The sequence below is a fragment of the Molossus molossus genome, unplaced genomic scaffold, assembly GCF_014108415.1.
Source record: "Molossus molossus isolate mMolMol1 unplaced genomic scaffold, mMolMol1.p scaffold_m16_p_5, whole genome shotgun sequence".
Taxonomy (NCBI): domain Eukaryota; kingdom Metazoa; phylum Chordata; class Mammalia; order Chiroptera; family Molossidae; genus Molossus; species Molossus molossus.
In genome coordinates this window covers 51,265,075-51,281,840 of record NW_023425388.1, presented here as the reverse complement: position 1 = coordinate 51,281,840, position 16,766 = coordinate 51,265,075, and the positions used below count along the sequence as shown (strand labels likewise).

General features: G+C 40.8%; 1 protein-coding gene across 1 annotated transcript in view; it reads right to left on the bottom strand.

Moving 5' to 3' along the window:
- Positions 1 to 8,529: 8,529 nt before the first annotated feature.
- KNG1 (kininogen 1) overlaps positions 8,530 to 16,766 on the bottom strand; it is a 34,202-nt gene continuing 25,965 nt past the window's right edge. The window contains exons 8-11 of the mRNA XM_036242499.1: positions 12,300 to 12,407; positions 12,097 to 12,183; positions 10,604 to 10,681; positions 8,530 to 8,619 (exon numbers count right to left, since the gene is read on the bottom strand). Of these exons, the coding sequence (XP_036098392.1) occupies positions 8,530 to 8,619; positions 10,604 to 10,681; positions 12,097 to 12,183; positions 12,300 to 12,407 (363 nt within the window). The remainder of the gene's footprint in view (positions 8,620 to 10,603; positions 10,682 to 12,096; positions 12,184 to 12,299; positions 12,408 to 16,766) is intronic.

Genomic DNA, 16,766 nt, shown 5'->3' with positions numbered 1-16,766 from the left:
ACATTAAAAATGGTCATGATATATGTTATGTAAAAAATATAGAGATTATATATTATATTTATAGCATGATCCCTCTTTTGAGAATACACATACCTACCAACATTTGAAGAAAACAGTTCTGGAAAGTTATAACCAAAATTTCAACAGTAGTTTCCTTTGCCTGGTGAGATTTCAATAGTTTTATTTTATGCTTTATGTTATTCTGTATTTTCTAAGTTTCCCACACTATACATTTAAGTATGTACTATCAAGTAGTATATAAAAATAACAAATAGCCCTGGCAGGTTTGGCTCAGCAGTTAGAGCGTCGGCCTGCGGTCCTGAGAGGCCCGGGTTCGGTTCCCGCTAAGGGCATGTATCTTGGTTGCTGTTTGTCCCCGGCCCTGGTCGGTTGTGCGGGTGGCAGCCACTCAATGTGTCCCTTTCACATCGATGTTTCTCTCTCTCTCTGTGTTCCTCTCTCTCTCCCCCACTCTACCTGAACAAAAAGTGGAAAAATGTCCTCTGTTGAGGATTAAAAAATAATAATAATAAATAAATAAGAAATAAAAATAACAAATAAAGAATAATTAATAGTGAATTTTAACATTTAAGTGAATATTTAAATAGGAATTGCCTCAGTCTTAGTCCTACATTTGCCTGTCTTATGTTCCGGCTTTTATTGATTAATATTTATCTAGCACATGTAACTAGCATAAGGTCGCTTTGGGGTGGATAAGGTTTTAGAACCAAGCATTAGTAGATGTTCAAAACAGAGAGACTAAATGAAGGAAAGAGGTATCTGCTCATCAGTCTTCACGGCAACTCTGAGCAAGTCACTGCTTATATCTGTCTCCTTCTCTTGGTCCATTTCCTTCCCCTCTTTATAGAAATCTAGATTCTTGGAGGGTGGGCCACAGCTGTCATCTTGTCCTGCCCCCTACCCAGCCTCAGTAATCCGTCCCAGAATACCTCTGACTTCTAGTCTCTACTTCGGCACCTCAGAGATGCGGTGCTCAGTTTCGGCAAACCTCAGAGACATTGCACGTTTGGTTCCAGACTACAGCAGTAAAGCAAGAGTCACGCTCCAGCTGGGTGGCTCAGCTGGTTGGAGCTTCATCCTGTACACCAAAAAAGTTATGGGTTTGGATCCTGGTCCAGCAGGTGCATGCCTGGGTTGCAGGTTAGATCCTGGGGGGGTGGGTACTTGTGTGGGAGGTGATATATATTTCTCTCTCCTCTCACCCCACCCCTTTTCTTTCTCTCTAAAATCAATTAACATATCCTTGGGTGAGGATTCAAATAAAATTTCAAAAGCAAGTGTCACAATGAAGTGTGTGCTGCAATCTTTCTTCTGGTGGAAGGTCTTGACTTCAATTTGTATAAAACACAACATCTGTGAAGGACAATAAAGCCAAGTGCAATAACCTGAATCTAGCCAAAGATCTTTGTTATGATAGCTTTTCTGTTTCCTATCTTCTCTGTATGGCATTTGGAGATGGCACCATTCTGAGTGTGTGGAAATAACATTATTCTAGGTTCACAGTCTGACACTCTAACCACTGGGCCAAACCTCCAGGGCTAGCAAGGTGTTTTTTAAAAAGTTGCCCCAGTGATTTTAATGTATAGCCAGGATGAGAATGGTTACACCAGAAGTTCTAAAGTATGATCCTTGGACCAGCAGCACCAACATCTCCTAGGAACTTGTTACAAACTCAAATTCCAGGGCCCCACCCAGACGTCCTGAATGAGAAATTCTGAAGCTAGTCCCCGCAATCCAGGTTTTAACAAGCCTTCCAGAAGGTTGTGATGCATGCTAAAGTTTGTGAACCACTGGACCAGACTGTTAACTGAGTGAAGGCATGAACTAGCTGTGTCAGTCCTGTTCAGTGCCCTGTTCCCAGGGCTTGCCATTGTTCCATGTGCAAAATCAGTTTTCTTCGATTCAATCTGACTTCTGTTAAGGCCCTGTGCCCCGGCCCAGGGAAAATGGTGCTGCAGGAGATGGGTCACTGTCCTCTCAGCTTGCCTACTGCCTCTCAGACTTGACTCTTTATCCCTGCTCTCACTGCTTCATAAGCACACCTCTACCTCCCGCTGTGATCTTTATATACATTTTATATGTCTGTGTCCTTCACTAAACTGCTGTCCTCAGGGCATGAACACCCGTTACTCGTCTTCTTAGGAGATGCTCTAATGCAGTGCCATTGCTGGCCCTGGTTCTGTATTGGAAAGCGATGGCGTATGTTCCCCTGATGTAAAACGTTAGGGGGGAACGTCTGGTGTGTCAGTCAAGGTTTGATGAGGGAAGCCGACCACACTCTCTGAGTCTTAGGGTGTAAGGGATTTATTTATCTTAGGAATTTGACCTTACACTATTGTGGGAGGAGCTAGGGAAGTAAGATCCAGGGTAAAGAAGTTGGATGATCAGAGAAAAGTTAGTAATCAGCCTTCCCGGGTGCTGTAGGACAAGTTGGAGATTTTAGGGAAATCTGGACACCCACATTCAGCTGCCAGAGGAATTGTGAAGGGGAGTTAGTGAAGGAACCCACAGAAGGCTGTTGCCCTAGTGTGCCTCCTGTGGTTGTGGCGGAGGAGAGAGCCACATGCAGAGGGAGGATGAGGCCAGGCTGGAGCTCTCGGGCACCTCTGCATCATCACTCACTGCAGCTTCCCCTGCGACTTTTGGAGAGTAGTGACTCAGCTTTATTCCATCTTCTTGATCACACACAAATGTCTCTTATGCAAAACTCTAACCTAGAACCACACAGGAAAGGGGTTTATTAGAAACGATTCCCACCCTGGCCAGTTTGGCTCAGCGGTTGAGCGTCAGCCTTCGGACCAGAGAGTCCCAGGTTCAGTTCCCGCTAGGGGCACGTACCACAAAAAAACAAAAACAACAAACAAACAATTTTCTGCCCTGGCCAGTTTTGCTCAACGGTTAGAGCATCGGCCTGCGGTCCGGAGAGACCCGGGTTCGGTTCCCGCTAAGGGCACGTACTTCGGTTGCAGTTTGTCCCCGACCCTGGTTGGTCGTGCGGGTGGCAGCTACTCAATGTGTCCCTTCACGTCGATGTTTCTCTCTCTCTCTCCTTCCTCTCTCTCCCTCCCACTCTATCTGTACAAAAAATGGAAAAATATCCTCGGGTGAGGATAAAAAAAAAAAGAAATGATTCCCATTTAGCCAAGTTGACAGGGTACTAATTCACCTAACTGGGAAACAATACTTACATAAAGAGCTGGTACTTATATTTTTTTCCAAGAGCTACTATTTTACTCATTTTTAATAGCCATGATAGAATAATGTTATTTCCACACACTCAGAATGGTGCATCTCCAAATGCCATACAGAGAAGATAGGAAACAGAAAAGCTGTCATAACAAAGATCTTTGGCTAGATTCAGGTTTCTAGTTCATCAGTCAAACAGAAGTTAAGATTACTTTTAGAAAATAATTTTTTTGCTTTCTGTTCTTTTTTATAGGAGGAGTTCCGTAATTGTTGTTTTCCCACAAGCTTAGTCCGTGAGCATCTAATGTTACTTCCCTGTTAATATGGCAAATGCCACAGATATCACAGTAAATGAAATAGTTTGAGGTGGGTTATAGTAGTGCTTTATATGTACTCATTTGTATAATGATTTCATACGTTTATTCAGCTGTTGAAATATCTCAAATTAAGTGCATTTTGGGTCAGTCTGTTTTTTAATGAGTTAGTAGAAAGCATAGACCGGTTCCCAGTTTCCTTGTTTGCGTTAATGGCATTACCATTCCCTTAGGCACTGAGACTGGAAAACTTTTTGTCATCTTTGACTTATTCCTGTCCTTCATTCCTCATACTCAGTAAATAATTTGTTTATAAGCCTTCGAAAGGCCATTGATACCAATCTAGTATTCTCCATTCCTATTGCAACAATCCTAGTGCATATAATACTTAGTCATTTATCTGTCCATCTGTCTATCCATTTGTTCATCCATCTGTCCATTCATCCATCCATCCATGCCTTTTGAGTTTCATAATCCTCTATTTTCAAAAAAGATCTGAAAAAGAAGAAAACAGGACACTGTAGAACAGATTAAAAAGAAACAGAGTAGGCCTAAATCAGTTGTTCTCACTTCAGATGCATTAGAATCAATGGAAACTTTTAAAAAATGCTGATACTCAGAACCACTCACAGACATTTGGATTCACATGGTCTAGAGCTCCCTAGGTGGTTAATGTGCAACCAAGGTTGAGAACCACGGAATAAAAAATGAGGGAGTAGATATTACCAGCCACTTGATATGAGCTGATTACAACCTTTGAAACCTGGCTGCAAAGGCAAAGTGGGATATATGCTGTTAAACACATCTCATTGTCTGACAAAATAGTTTTTCTCAGCATTTAAATTCTAAAAGCAATATATTTATGTCCCAGTAATGCAACAATAGCTACCTTTTATTGAATGCTTGCCATGTGCTAAGTGTTATGCCAATGAAAGGAATTACCTCTTTTAAGACTCACAACACACCTATGATGTGAGCACATTATTAATTTAGTATTTCAGATGAGGAAACTGGGGATATTGATAACTTAAATAGATGTCCAGCTTTGTATTCAGACTGTGTAATTGCAGAACCCTGGTTCTTAACCACTTTACTACCCTGTCTCTAATGTGGATACAGGGCAATACCTCCAGTTAAAGTTTCGCAAATTGCAGAATGTGGTGGTCAAATGGGATTCTTGAAAAATATATAAAGGCTGAAGGTAAATCATTTAATGAGAGCATTTTTTGCAAGATGTTTAGATAATATTTTGCTTGCTGATCATCTAACTTATAGGTAGAGACACTGGGACTTCTGGAAGAGTGAGTTGTTATCATATCTACTGGATTCTTTCAAGTTTTCTCGTAAGAGCTTTGGGGAGGTCTGGCCTCTCCCAAAGAGCACCGGCCAGGGCTTGGGGGAAGGTGGGGTGAAGCGTGAGCACAGGGAAGACTGGGATGAGCCCCAGGAGCAGGAAATGGAAGAAAAGGTAAAACACCAGTAAGGGCATCCTGCTTGAGGTGCTAGGCCTAGACAATGTGAGGACAATGGTTGGGCTGAGGAGGGGTGTAAATGGATGGAGCTGAGTGGTTTCAGGGCCAATGTCAGAAACATGGGTGTGCCTTTGGTTTGGGAGTGGGAGGAGGGTGCAAATATTTAAGGAGTGAAAGGTAGTTTCTGAGACACAAGAAATTCTTGTTTAATCTAACAAAGGTCTAAAGTGGAAATACTTCATGCTGTTGAATAAAGTGAGAACTATAGGCTTCCTATACCAGCCCTAGGTGGTCATTCTTCTGTTAAAGTAACTGAACCACTATCTTGAGTTGAGGCTCGTCTCACTCTAATCAATGCCTTCCAGAATCTTCGGAATAATGAATTATATACTCTCTTTTAGCACGTCGTAGCTCAAGAATGGTCAGAGGCTCTCTACTGCCTACTTTAAATCTAAGCTCTCAACAGGGCTTCATTTGATCTTCCCACGTTTGTCCCTCCACCCCTTCCACATCTTCCTAGCACATTTGTCAGGTGTGCTTACTGCTCCATGAACACTCATGGCCTGGATTAAATCTCTGTTCCACACGCTTTCGTCCTGACTTCCCCATGTGACTGTGAGTTCTTTGAGGGCAATGATTTATGTCTATTAACACTTGTTTCTCTTCTTCTCAGTACCTAGTGCTAAGCATTCGATAAATAGCCAATGCTAGTGCTTGACTCAGTTATGTTTTTTTTTTAATCCTTACCTGAGGACATTTTTCCATCTTTTGTTCAGATAGAGTAGGAGGGAGAGAGAGGAAGAGAGAGAGAAACATCGACATGAAAGGGACACATCGAGTGGCTGCCTCCCGCATGACCCAACCAGGGTGGGGGACAGACTGCTCAGAAGTCTCTCTAACCTCTGAGCCAAACGAGCCAGGGAGACTCAGTTATGGTTTACCATGAGCAATACTCAGAACAGCATCAGCCACAATGAGATATTTAATAAGGGTTTTTGTATTGAGACAATGATCATCTCAGATTCAGAAATATGTTTTCTTTTGTAATGACAACATTGATAATAGTGCCTCATGATAACCTGGTACAATGAAGTTCAAAAAGTCTGAGTCTGGAGCCCTTCCCGGGGGCGGCAGACAGTCGCCATATCTGGGACTCCAGCAACCTGGCTCACACTGGTAGCCCCGCCCTGCTGACTCCCTGAGGCCCCGCCCCACCCCACCCAACTTTCAAGCCCACCCAAACTGTTGCCACTTGCTTAACCATAGGATTGGCCGGTCTTGGATCCTGCTTCAGGTTTTTCCTAAATTCTTTCAAACGAGCAGCATCTGGTCTCAGCGAGCCCCATACCTCTCATTAAGTAATACACTGAAACAAACACAGGGAGGCAGCCAAAATGAGGAGACAAAGAAACAGGTCCCGAATGAAAGAACAGAACAAAACCCCAATAAAAGAACTAAGCGAAATGGAGATAAGCAACCTAAAAAATGCTGAGTTCAAAATACTGCTTATAAAGATGCTCAATGAACTTAGTGAGGGCCTCAGTGAACTTAGGGAGGGCCTCAAGAGCATAAAAAAGGACCAGTTAGAAATCATGGATACACAGTCAGAATTGAAGGAGGCATTAACTGAAATAAAGAATAATTTACAGAGCTTCAATAATAGAGTATGTAAATCCAAGGAGCAAACCATCGATTTGGAATATAAGGAAGCAAAAAATGCCCAATCAGAACAGCAAAAAGAAAAAAGAATCCAAAAACATGAGGAGAGTGTAAGGAGCCTCTGGGACAACTTCAAGCGTGCCAACATTCGCATCTTGGGGGTACCAGAAGGAGAAGAGAGAGAACAAGAAATTGAAAACCTGTTTGAAACAATAATGGCAGAAAACTTCCCTAACTTGGTGAAGGAAACAGACATACAAGTCCAGGAAGCACAGAGAGTCCCAAACAAGATGAACCCCAAGAGGCCCACAGCAAGACACATCATCATCAAAATGCAAAAGGTTCAAGACAAAGAGAGAATATTAAAAGCAGCAAGAGAAAGGCAGCTAGTTACCTACAAGGGAGTTCCCATAAGGCTCTCAGCTGATTTCTCCAAAGAAGCTTTGCAGGCCAGAAGGGAGTGGCAAGAAATATTCAGAGTGATGAAAAGCAAGAACCTACAACCAAAATTACTCTATCCTGCAAAGCTGTCATTTAGAATTGATGGCCATATAAAGAGTTTCCCAGACAAGAAAAAGTTAAAGGAGTTCATCACCACCAAACCGTTATTATATGAAATGATGAAGGGTCTTTTTGAAGAAAAAGATAAAATATATGAACAAACAAAATGGCAATGAATACATATCTATCAACAATGGAATCTACAAACAAAATGAACAGGTAGAACAGAAACATTCTCATAGATACAGAGAACATTTTGTTGGTTGCCAATTGGGATGGGGATTGGGGGAATGGGTGAAAAAGGTGAAGGGATTAAGAAGCACAAATTCATTGCTAGACTGACAAACCGCAAAGGGAAAGGGGTTGGGGGGGTGGGAAGAAATAACCAAAGAACTTATATGCATAACCAATGGACACAGACAATAGTGTGGGAAAAGGTGGAAGGGGGGCAGGAGTGGGGAGGAGGGGGTCAATGGGGGAAAAATGTGGAACATCTGTAATACATTTTACATCCAACAATAAAGATTTGAAAAAAAAAAAAAAAAAAAAGTCTGAGTCTGAATGTCAGCTCTGTCACATATTAACTGTGTGACCCTGAGCAGGGCACTGTGAGCCAGTCCTCACTGGAAAGGAAAGGTGATCATGGGGACCTCAGAGTGGCTGTGAGGATTAAGTCACTCACCAAACAGAAATTGTCTAGCGTGGAAAATGGCTATAATAGTCATTCAGTAAATGTGGTTTGTTACAGAAAATTAAAAATCTCTCTCACTTTTTGTTCTATTAGGTTTCTATTTTCACCTTTATTTGAACCAGTGAGATCATTTTAACATTTTCTTTAAACTCGTTTGAGGTTAGTTGTGTTTCGCTAATGAAGATGGTAGCTATCATATTAACAATGAAGTTTCTTGTTGTGTTTTTGCTAATTCTCTAGATCATAAAAAAGTAATAGAACAAGTCAAATCTCTCGGGGCTGGGAATCAGGAGAAGGAGGGAGAAAGGAAGATAAATTTATTAAATTGCTGGTGGAAACATGACCCACAGACTCTTGATTTAGAGCCCATGATGAAGTCCTGGTGGGAGGGAAGCCCCACTTCAGGATTCCCGCCTTGGTTAGCAAGAGTGCTCCAGAGTCGCACCATGAGTGTCCATGGCAGAGCATGTTCTCTGGTCAACCTGACTCTGCTGCAGGATGGGTGTGGCAGAAAGCAGACTACTGTGAATTAACCAAGGGTGAGGACATTAAGATCAAACTTTATTTCATCCAGAAACAGTGACAAAATGGCATTCTTCTCTATTTATATCTGTCCCGTCTTCTTGTCCTTCCACTCAGGGTTGCTGACAGGTTGGGGCTATTGTGCCGGACGTGGAGATTCAGTCTACTGGTCAAGAGACCTCTCACTCTCAGGGGTTGGCTCTGCCCCTGCTTTCTGAGGTCGGCCCTTGTACTCACAGGGTCTTAGCTGCTTCTGTAAGTACAGTAAAATTCCGTTAATCTGATGTTATCATGCGGTAAGAAGAGAGTGAAGCAACCAGTTGACAAGATGAGACTTTTTCCTGATATCATTGGTTCTTTATTAAAAAGTACAGATAATATTTGTCATGAAATAAAAACTCAGAGGCTCAAATGCACCCCATGGCAAAGTAGCAGTGACACATGCATCCACAGATAGCTGTAGCTGTTTAAAGCCCTATCTTATTTCCCTAGACAAACACAGCCAGGATTATGAAACATGTGCCTCCCTCACATGAGAAGCAATTAAGGACAATCACATTATTCTTTTCTGCAAAAACCAGTGCTCTTCAATGTTGTAGCAAAAAGATGATGCGATGATAGTGTGGCCAGAGAGGCATTTCCTCATAAAACGTTTGAACACATTTTGCATCACAGCTCATGATATTCCCTCGTCAATTATAAAAAAAAAAAAAAAAGATTTCCTTCACAGGCCTGCCTCTATATTACTGCTTCTACTTTCCATTGTTATCATTCAACTCAGAGCAGCTGAAAATTAAGGATTACTCATTCTAGCCTCAGCAACAAATAAACACACAGAAAACTCGTATTTTAAAGCCTTGTTGCAAAGAGTAGTTAATGAGTAAACAGAAATTACTAACTTATGAGAAAAACTCTAACTCAGAAAGAGGATTATCAGAATAGCTTTGTCAAGTGGGAGTAACTATATGATAAAACAGCCCATTTTGGAAACAGAAAGTCAATTAGTTTACTTCCCCCTGTCCTCCCTATAGCCAGTCTGTCTTTCTTGTGGTCCCTCTTTGACCTTGATGGTTATCATTATTAATTTTCCCCCATTAAGAAGTTCAGCATTCAGTCTGTTGACTTTCCTTATTTTCACATGTGTTTGGGGAACAGATGCCACAGTGTATTCAGAATGTCAAGAATCTTTGTATGAAAATCGATGATATCCGTTCTTAGATACACATTTGTTATTAGAAAAGCAAATTGCAGTAGGCCACAAGGCATATTTATTTGTCCACTTTCTGTGCTAGTTAAAAAAACTTGTGAGGAAGACGCAGAAAGGATTTGGAATTCTGCACACAGTTTTATGTTGTCCACAGAAATTGACGGTGTCCCCATCGGGAGTCTCACCACTTCTCTCTAGGCTGTTCTGAAGCGTCATGGTTTTTGGTGCGTTATATCAGAGTATTTGGACAATGGGAAAAGGGGATGATGAAGTGTTAACGAGACACCCATAGCTGCATATGTTAATACAAAGCATCAGAGAGATCGAAATCATGAAATTCTTTCATTTCCACAGTTGGATTCATTCCATTAATTGGCTTCCAGGGACGTCCAGGACATTTGGGGGAAGTTGTTTCAGAAAAATCAGGTATCGGTTTAAATGAAAGGTTATTTGGCTCTATCTGGATTTCAGGGATCCAAGCATCATCATTCTCTGTGGGAGCTGGTGGTATATTAGTCATCGCAGCTGCAATGAGATCTAAGTCCTGAAAGTCAGGAAAGGTAACTGCTACACCTGGCTGGGCTAGGAAAGGGAGGGATGTTGGCCCTTCTGTCTTCTCCTGTGTTTGTGCAGATGTAGTACTATCTTCAGAAGAACTTGCCCCATGCTTTTTTCTCCAATCATTGTGCTTTCCATTCTTTTTTCTTTTATTTTTATGTTGTCCATGGCCATGACCATGCTTATGTTTATGTCTATGGGCTAGGCCATGTTCCCTTTGATGTCCATGGCCAAGTCCATGCCTCCCTTGGTGTTCCAAATCATAGTTAAGTTCCCGTTGATGTCCATGGCCAAGACCATGTCCATTTTGGTGCTCATGGCCTTGGTCATGCTCATGTTTATGGCCATGGTCAAGGCCATGTCTTATTTGCTTCTCATGGTCCCAGCCATGTTCGTGAGTGAGTCCTTGTTCTTTTTCTGAATCCTGCTCTTCATCTTGTACAGGAGCCATGGAAGTGTGGGGTGGACTTACAGTTGTTCCTCCTTTTGTTTCCTCCACTGGTACTGATCGGAAAGGTGAAAAACCTGGAGGTCTTTTCATCAATGAGGTCTAAACAGGAAATATTAAGATGAATGCATTACTGTGAAGACCACACTATTAATGAAGAAAGAAGGGACTGAGACCTGGCAATGCTATCTTGGTTTACAATGGAGCAAGTCTTTGCCAGATTTTAAATACTATATTAATATTACAGAAATGATGAGAATGAATATCTTTTTCTTTTTTGATTGATTTTATAATTGGTGGATATTGACTATCATTCTTAATGTTACTCCTCCTCTAAACTGAGAGTTCTTCATCTGGAAAAATTGGGAGGTTAGACTACATAATCTATAGGGTATCTTCTAAGCCTATGATTATATAAAACTATGGCATATTACTTATTAATTTATACTATGTCTATTAGTTCAAATACTACTTTTATTCTAAAAGGCCCTAAATGGCTTTATGGACTAAATAAATATGAAGCATATATCCACAATTACTTGTCATACTGAAACACTTTAGGAAATATTCATAAACTTGAAACACAGCCTTTGTATAATGTTTGTGTTAGGCTACATACATACCTAACAGGGCAAAAACCTAAATCAGAAAAAAAAGGGAGAAGAGGCAACTTGCATTGAAGGTTTGGATTATTTCTACCTACACTTTCACTACTGGTGAGAACAATGATGACTGGAGGCAGTATTCAGTGGTGCAAACAAGCCACACCCTAGTTGTCAGTGTCAAGTGAATGTGGAGGGCTCTGATTTGACCTACACTTGAATCCAAGCACCACTAGCTTCACTTTTCTCATCTCTAAAATAAGAATAACAAAAGCACCTGCCTCATAGAGTTGTCAGGAGAAAAACATGTGTGAAGTCCTCAGCACAATGGCTGGGACAGAGGAAGCACTTGATAATGTTATTATTCACTCCAGGATCTCAACATCTTTGTAATGTTTAGTGTCTCATCCTTGACAATGGGAAAAGTATTACTTACCTCCCAAGCTTCTCTTAAGAATTAGAAAAGATGATACAAACTAATGCTTCTCACACTTGAACATGGATATGGATCCCCTGGGGATCATGTAAAAATGCAGATTTGGATTCAGTAGATGTGGAGTGGGGTCTGAGATCTGCATTTCTCCCAAGTTCCTTGGATGTAAGCAGATGCCAAAGAAGCATCTCAGACACACCTTGAAGATGCAGAGCTAGTGTTAGCTCTGCACAGCAGGGTCTGCACTTCACTCAGAGCCTACATAAGGATGGGATGCTGACAATGTGTGAGAAGTGATTAAGAGGACTGCTGTTTTCCTTTCTAGGCATAAAAAAGAGATACCAGCACAGACATGTGAGAATTTTCCCCATTTTAAAAAAGATAACCTCCCAATTTATTTAAATAATGGTTCATTTTCAACCCCCAAATAGGACTTTTCAGAATGAGCAAAATTTACCCAAGCTGACTAATTAGATTCATACCATTGCTACTGGTTGACAGTTGACAGTAGGGTACACTTTATTCTCCCAAGGTACTATGTAAACATTAGCAGTGCATCTTAGAATTTCCTATCCATAAAAACAAAAAGCAAAGAGAGAACCGTGTTATTCATGAAATACTTAAACAAGCATAATATATCAAGTAGATTTCTAGGGAATAGGTAGAAAGCTGTATGACTACTCACTCCAAGTTTATTGGCCTCGCAATTTTTGGTCAACTCTTTATTAGTTTCCTTGGAACACGTGGTTTCCCTGGCAGTGAACTCAATAACATATTTTACTCCAGATACCACCTGGAAAATTAATTAGCACAAAGTAGAAGCTTAATTAATATTGTATAATAAATATGTTTTTGCTCTAAGGGATCTTAGGGGAGAATATAAAAATTTTAATTATACACTGACCAAATGAGAGTTATACAAAAAGAAAGTACAAATGTTTGACAACTAAACTTTTAGTTTGTAAGCATGTGTAAAATATTTGGCTCTTGGTTGGTCTCATTTCCTTTTCTACATGGAAAGGGAAAAGCGGGCTATGATTTTTATTTTTATACTTTTCTGAGTTTTATTGTTCAATAGCTGCAAAATTCATTAGTCATTCAAGCACTCAAGTTGTAATAGAGTCTAAGAAGAGAAGAAAGAAAAACTTAAATATTTTCTTTAAGAATGCCTTATTGTCCTGCCAAGTCTTGAATCAGAAAAATACTGAGTGAGTACCATTATAGAAATTATGTGGGTTAAATTACATGATTAGGAAAATTATTTGGATTTTCTAGTTTGCCTTTCAATTTTTTCATATTAAGAAACAATGTCAATCTCTAGCAATTTTGTTTTCTTTTTTTTTTGGTAATGTTTTATTGTGATTTAGAGAGGGAGAGAGAGAAAGAAACATCTATGTGAGACAGAAACATCCCTGACCCAGAATCCAACTGGTGACTTTTTGGTGCACGGGAGGATGCTCAATCCACTGAACCACACTGGCCAGGCCAAATTGTTCTTTTCAAATGCAAAAATCAGTAGAGATTCATCTTTTATAAGTAAATTTGAGATTCTTATCATATTTTAGATTGATTTGGCAGATGAAGGAATGTCAGTTCCCCTCAATTCACAGCATTACCTATTGTTCCTTATCATACACACACACACACACACACTGGAGTTGATTAGTTAATTTACAGAGAATTGTAAATACTAAGAAGACTAGATAGTCATACATGAGAATGAGTGGTTCTTTCCTCAGCAAACCTCTGAGATTCAATATATGGTGGAGTAGTAGAGTATTAGAGTAGCAGAGTAGTCCTGCAACAAGAAGTCACCAGTTGGATTCCTGCATCAAGAATAAGGGAATTTGCCCTGGCCGGTTTGGTTCAGCAGTTAGAGCGTTGGCCCATGGTCCAGAGAGACCTGGGTTCGGTTCCCGCTAAGGGCACGTACCTCAGTTGCAGTTTGTCCCTGGCCCCAGTTGGGGTTGTGCAGGAGGCAGCCACTCGATGTGTCCCTTTCACATTGATGTTTCTCTCTCCCTCTCTTCCTCTCTCTCCCTCCCACTCTATCTGAAGAAAAATGGAAAAATGTCCTCGGGTGAGGATAAAAAAAAAAAGAATAAGGAAATTTGCCTGGCCCATTTGCTCAGTGGTTAGAGCATCTTCCTGGGGACTAAAGGGTCATAGGTTTGATTCTGGTCCAGGGCACATACCTGGATTTTGGGTTTGATCCTTGAAGCCTGGTTGGGGTTGTGTGGGAGGCAACCACTTGATGTGTTTCTCTCTCTCTCTCACTCTCCCTCCCTTCCTTCCACTCTCTCTAAAAAAAATCAATGGAGGAGAGGATTCCAAAATGGCGGCAGAGTGAACTGAAGCTACACAGACCGTTTCCCAGGACCAAACTGGAATTACAATTAAAATAAAGACAAATCGACAAGAAAAAGCAACAGAAAAGCAGCTTGCAAGGACCATATAACCAGGGACACTGACTCGATCCTGGTAAGATTGCAAAGGCGCAAGAGGTGGGCTGGAAGCCCACGGTCGGCAGCTCGGCAGCGGCCTTAGCTGTGAACGGTGCCCTCAGGTTACACTCCCAGGCGGCTCCAAAGCGCAGAGCCGGGACAGAGGCTAAAATAGCCACAGCCACACACCTTGGGCTCTGGCAGAGGGAGGGCAGACTGGACTGGAAGTGTGTGGGGACACTTGGGATTTGGAGGGCGCTCAGAGCTTTTGCTGAGTTGCAGCCACGCAGGACGGTGGCCATCTTGCTCCTTCCAAGGGCTCTGGAGAGGCAGCAGCCCCTCCCTCAAAGATTCAAACCCACTCTGTGGGCCATTGAAATGCAAATTGAGGCTTACTAATACCAGCATCTACCTCACCCTCCCGAAATCCCTTTACACTGAGCACCTGAGGGAGTTTTTCAATCAACTAAGAACCCAAAACTCTTCAAGTAACTGCTATTGACAGCCTCTAGGCAAAAAGCTAGAGGATAACAGTACCATTCCAGGGAGAGCAACTTTAACCAGGAAAGTAAGACTTGACAGTGGTGTTTAACGTGGGTCCTCCCTTGCTCATCTAAACCCAGGAGAGGGAGCCATAAACAGCAGAACACCAACACCCACAGGGAAAACTTGGCAGGCTCCAAAGCCCACTGGGATAGCCAAAATGGTGAAACAGAAACAGAAGCCAAATAAAAGAACAAGAGACCTCCACCGAAGATGATATCAATGTGGAGCAGTTAGGCAAGTTAACAGAGCTAGAATTCAGAGCCATGATCTTGAGGAAGCTCAACAGCATGAGTAAGGACATAGAGATGCTGAAAATAAACCAACTGGAAATTAAAAACCACCAGGAAGAGATCAAGAGAGACTTATCAGAAATAAAGAACACATTGGAAGTTCTAAAGAGCAGAGTAGAGGAAGCTGAGGACCGGATCAGTGAGTTAGAATACAGGGTAGAAAAAAATCAACCAATTAGAAAACCAAAAGGAAAATTGATTAAAAAACAGGAAGACAGCTTAAGAGAACTGTGGGACAACTGAAAACGTAATAATATTTGCATCATAGGAGTCCCCGAAGAAGAAGAAAATGAGCAAGGGTTAGAGAATATATTTTAAAAAATAGTGGCAGAAAACTTCCCTAATTTGGTGAAGGAAGAAAGCATTCAAGTTCAAGAAGCACAGAGAGCCCCAAGTAAGAAGAACCCAAATAGGTCCACACCAAGACACATAGTAATTAAAATGCCAAAAATTAAAGGCAAAGAGAGAATCCTAAAAGCAGCAAGAGATAAGCAACAGGTTACCTACAAAGAAAACCCCATAAGGCTCTCAGCTGACTTATCACAAGAAACACTATAGGCCAGAAGGGAATGGCATGAAATAATCAAGGTCATGAAGAACAAGGATCTGTATCCAAGACTATTCTCCCAGCAAGACTATCATTCAAAATAGAAGGTTAAATAAAGAGCTTCCCAGACAAAAAAAAGGCTAAGAGAATTAGCACCAAACCAGCACTGCAAGAAAAGTTAAAAGGACTACTGTAATTAGTAGAAGAAATAGGAAGAAAAATATAACCAAACTAAAAAAAAATGGCAATAAATAAGTACATATCAATAATCATCTTAAATGTAAATGGACTGAATGCTCCGATAAAAAGACACAGAGTAGCTGATTGGATAAGAAAGCACAACTCATCTATATGTTGTTTGCAAGAGACCCACCTCACAACAAAAGACTCACATAGGTTGAAAGTGAAGGGATGGAAAAAAATTTTCCAAGCAAACAGAAAGCAAAAAAGAAGCTGGGGTAGCAATACTCATATCTCGTAAAATAGATTTCAAAATGAAGACCATAACTAGAGACAAAGAAGGCCACTACATAATATTGAAAGGATCTATCCAACAGGAAGATATAACCTTGCTAAACATATATGCACCCAATATAGGAGCACCAAAATATATTAAAAATCTTCTGGAGGACTTCCAAGGAGATATAGACAGCAGTACAATCATAGCAGGGGACTTCAACACCCCATTGACACCACTGGATAGATCCTATAGACAAAAAATTAGCAAGGAAACAGAGACTCTAAATGAAGCACTAGACCAAATGGATTTAATAGATATCTACAGAGAATTACACCCCAAAACTACAGAATTCACATTCTTCTCAAGTGCACATGGGACATTCTCAAAGATAGACCACATCATAAGACACAAACTAAATCTCCACAGGTTCAAGAAGATTGAAATCATATCAAGCATCTTCTCATATCACAATGGCATGAAACTAGAAATCAATTGCAACAAAAACATGCAAAGACATCTGAACACATGAAGGCTAAATAGCATATTATTAAACAATGAATGGGTTACTGAGGAGATCAAATTAAAAACTTCCTGGAAACCAATGAAAATGAACACACAACACAAAATCTATGGGATGTAGCAAAAGCAGTTCTGAGAGGGAAGTCCATAGAACTACAGGCCTATCTCAAGAAACAAGAAACATTTCTAATTGACTGTCTAACCTCACAACGTAAAGAATTAGAAAGCAAACAAAAAGAAAACCCCAGAGCAAGTAGAAGGAAGGAAATAGTAAAGATCAGAGCAGAAATAAATGACATAGAGACTAAAAAAACAATTCAAAGGATCAATGAAACAAAGAGCTGGT